We start from the raw sequence: 2,086 nt of genomic DNA, 5'->3' as shown, positions 1-2,086 counted from the left end.
CCTTGTTTACTTGAGGAACTACACAATGTTCCGAATAATTTTCCATAAAGATTTTCAGGTCTCTGCAGATAACGTTGCTCAGTGAAGTCAGGAATGGATCACTGCATTTTGCCCGTTTCAGTATTTCTGTACACTTATGGAAGGCATTGGTGGTTCAGTGGTAGAATTTTCATCTTCCATGCAAGAGACCTGGTTTGATTCCCGGCCAATACACCTCATGTGCAGCCACCACCTGTCTGTCAGTGGAGGCTTGTGTGTTGCTATGATGGTGAAGAGGTTTCAGTGGAGCTTCCAGACTAAGATAGACTAGGAAGAAAGGCTTAGCAAGCTACTTCCAAAAATCAGCCAATGTAAACCTTATGGATTACAATGGTCCGATCTGCAGTCAATCATGGAGATGGTGCAGGACCGGGCAGTGTTCCGTGCTGTTGTGCATAGGATCACCACAAGCTAGGGGCCAATTCAATGGTAACTAACAACAACATTCCTGCTATATGAGAAGCTGTGCAGGAGAAACAGGTCTACTTGTTGTGTGCCCAGCATGCATTGGACCACTATCATTATTTTTATAAAATGAGCAAACTGAGGCTAAGAGGGTTTGAGCTAGTGTCAACAAGATCAGCTAGCTAGCAAGTTGCTGGGCAGGGACTTGAACCCTTGGGTATCTCATTCTAAGAGCCATGCTCTTACCCCTATGTTATAGAGTGAGTTGGAATTGACTCAACAGCAGTGGGTTTTTGGTTTCAGCCACAGTGATGCTACATGTATGTGCTAGTTCCAAGCATTCATATGCTAAAGGTTATTGAGCATTCTGAATTCTTCTGCTTTGTTTTTTCAGAGAGGCAGCCCTGTTTAGAATGAGTCCCTTGGGCACGTGCTGTACAAGCACGTGCACTCCCTAGAACAGAACATCTCACACTGCTGTGGTCTACACATTAGCTTCTGTGACTTGCCTGGTGTGAGGAAGGCTCCTCCTTCAGATCTTCATCCAGATCCACACCAACTCTGTTAAAGAAAACAGGAAAACTGGTGAGTGCCTTGCTGCAGAGAAGACAGTCATGTACGTCAGATTACTTGACCCAAGCATGATAGGAATCAGGGGAACGATTTGGCAGAAAACCATCCTACCTCTCCCTGAATTAAAAGAACCTGAAATAGATTCATGGCAGAATGAAGACTTATACAGCTGGGCTTCAGTACAGCTGGAGAGACTGAGCACCAGCAGCTGTTCCTTTCTGCTGCCTTTCTCAGCCAGAGCAGGAGCCTGAGAACCAGGGATAAGAACCATCAGGAAAAAGACCTCACAGCCTTGAAAACAGGACTGGGGTGGGGGAGGGTGACCTGGTACCCTCGCAGCACAGCTGACCAAACTGCCCTGAGGATGTGGGAACCCTGGCTGGAGCAGGGCTCCAGGGGTAGAGAAACCTAGTCCTTTGTCCAGGTGCTCACCGGGGCTGTCAACAGGGAAGATCCAGGTCTGTGGGACCTGGGGCTTATACAAGTTAAGGCCTGTCTTTAATAAAAACAACATAAAAACACAAATACAAAATTAGGGACGAAAATAACTCTTTAGAAGAAGAAAATAAATCACAAAAAAGTACGTATTTTTTAAAGATGGCAAATACCAGAGATAACTCAAAATCTAGAAAAAAATACTTGCATTAATTGACTGAGACGCATCTAAAATAACTTTTCCCCCTGTAATTTTCAGCTGCTTGCTCTTTGATAGGCTCTTTATATAATGATTTTGTGTTAGAGAGAATAGAAAGATAAGGTAGCCTTTCCTCTAGCAAGACTGATCAAAATTATTGATAGTTCAGCAGTGCTACAGCTTTCTTTCTCACATGCAGACACACTTGCTGTGTGTAGGATTGCTATGAATTCTGATAAATGTCATTGCTTGTGATTCCCATAATCATGTGCAGTGTGTTTATATTTTAAAAAAATTGTTGTAAATATATATGTAACAAAACACTTGTCAACAATTTTTACCTGCACAGTTCACTGACATTAATTATGTTCATCGTGTTGTTCAACCATTACCTTTATCCATTCCCAGATTTCTCCCTCACCCTTAACAGAAGCT

At 43.1% G+C, this 2,086-nt stretch overlaps 1 protein-coding gene across 1 annotated transcript in view; it reads right to left on the bottom strand.

The window, feature by feature from the left end:
- The window catches only part of SLC9A9 (solute carrier family 9 member A9), a 670,517-nt gene that overhangs the window by 136,761 nt on the left and 531,670 nt on the right, over positions 1–2,086 (bottom strand). Inside the window, exon 13 of the mRNA XM_023739363.1 lies at positions 954–1,005. Within this exon, the coding sequence (XP_023595131.1) occupies positions 954–1,005 (52 nt within the window). The remainder of the gene's footprint in view (positions 1–953; positions 1,006–2,086) is intronic.

Source organism: Trichechus manatus, unplaced genomic scaffold (genome assembly GCF_000243295.1).
Source record: "Trichechus manatus latirostris isolate Lorelei unplaced genomic scaffold, TriManLat1.0 scaffold00132, whole genome shotgun sequence".
Taxonomy (NCBI): Eukaryota; Metazoa; Chordata; class Mammalia; order Sirenia; family Trichechidae; genus Trichechus; species Trichechus manatus.
The sequence above is the reverse complement of the archived record's forward strand: the minus strand, read 5'-3'. Positions and strand labels throughout refer to the sequence as shown.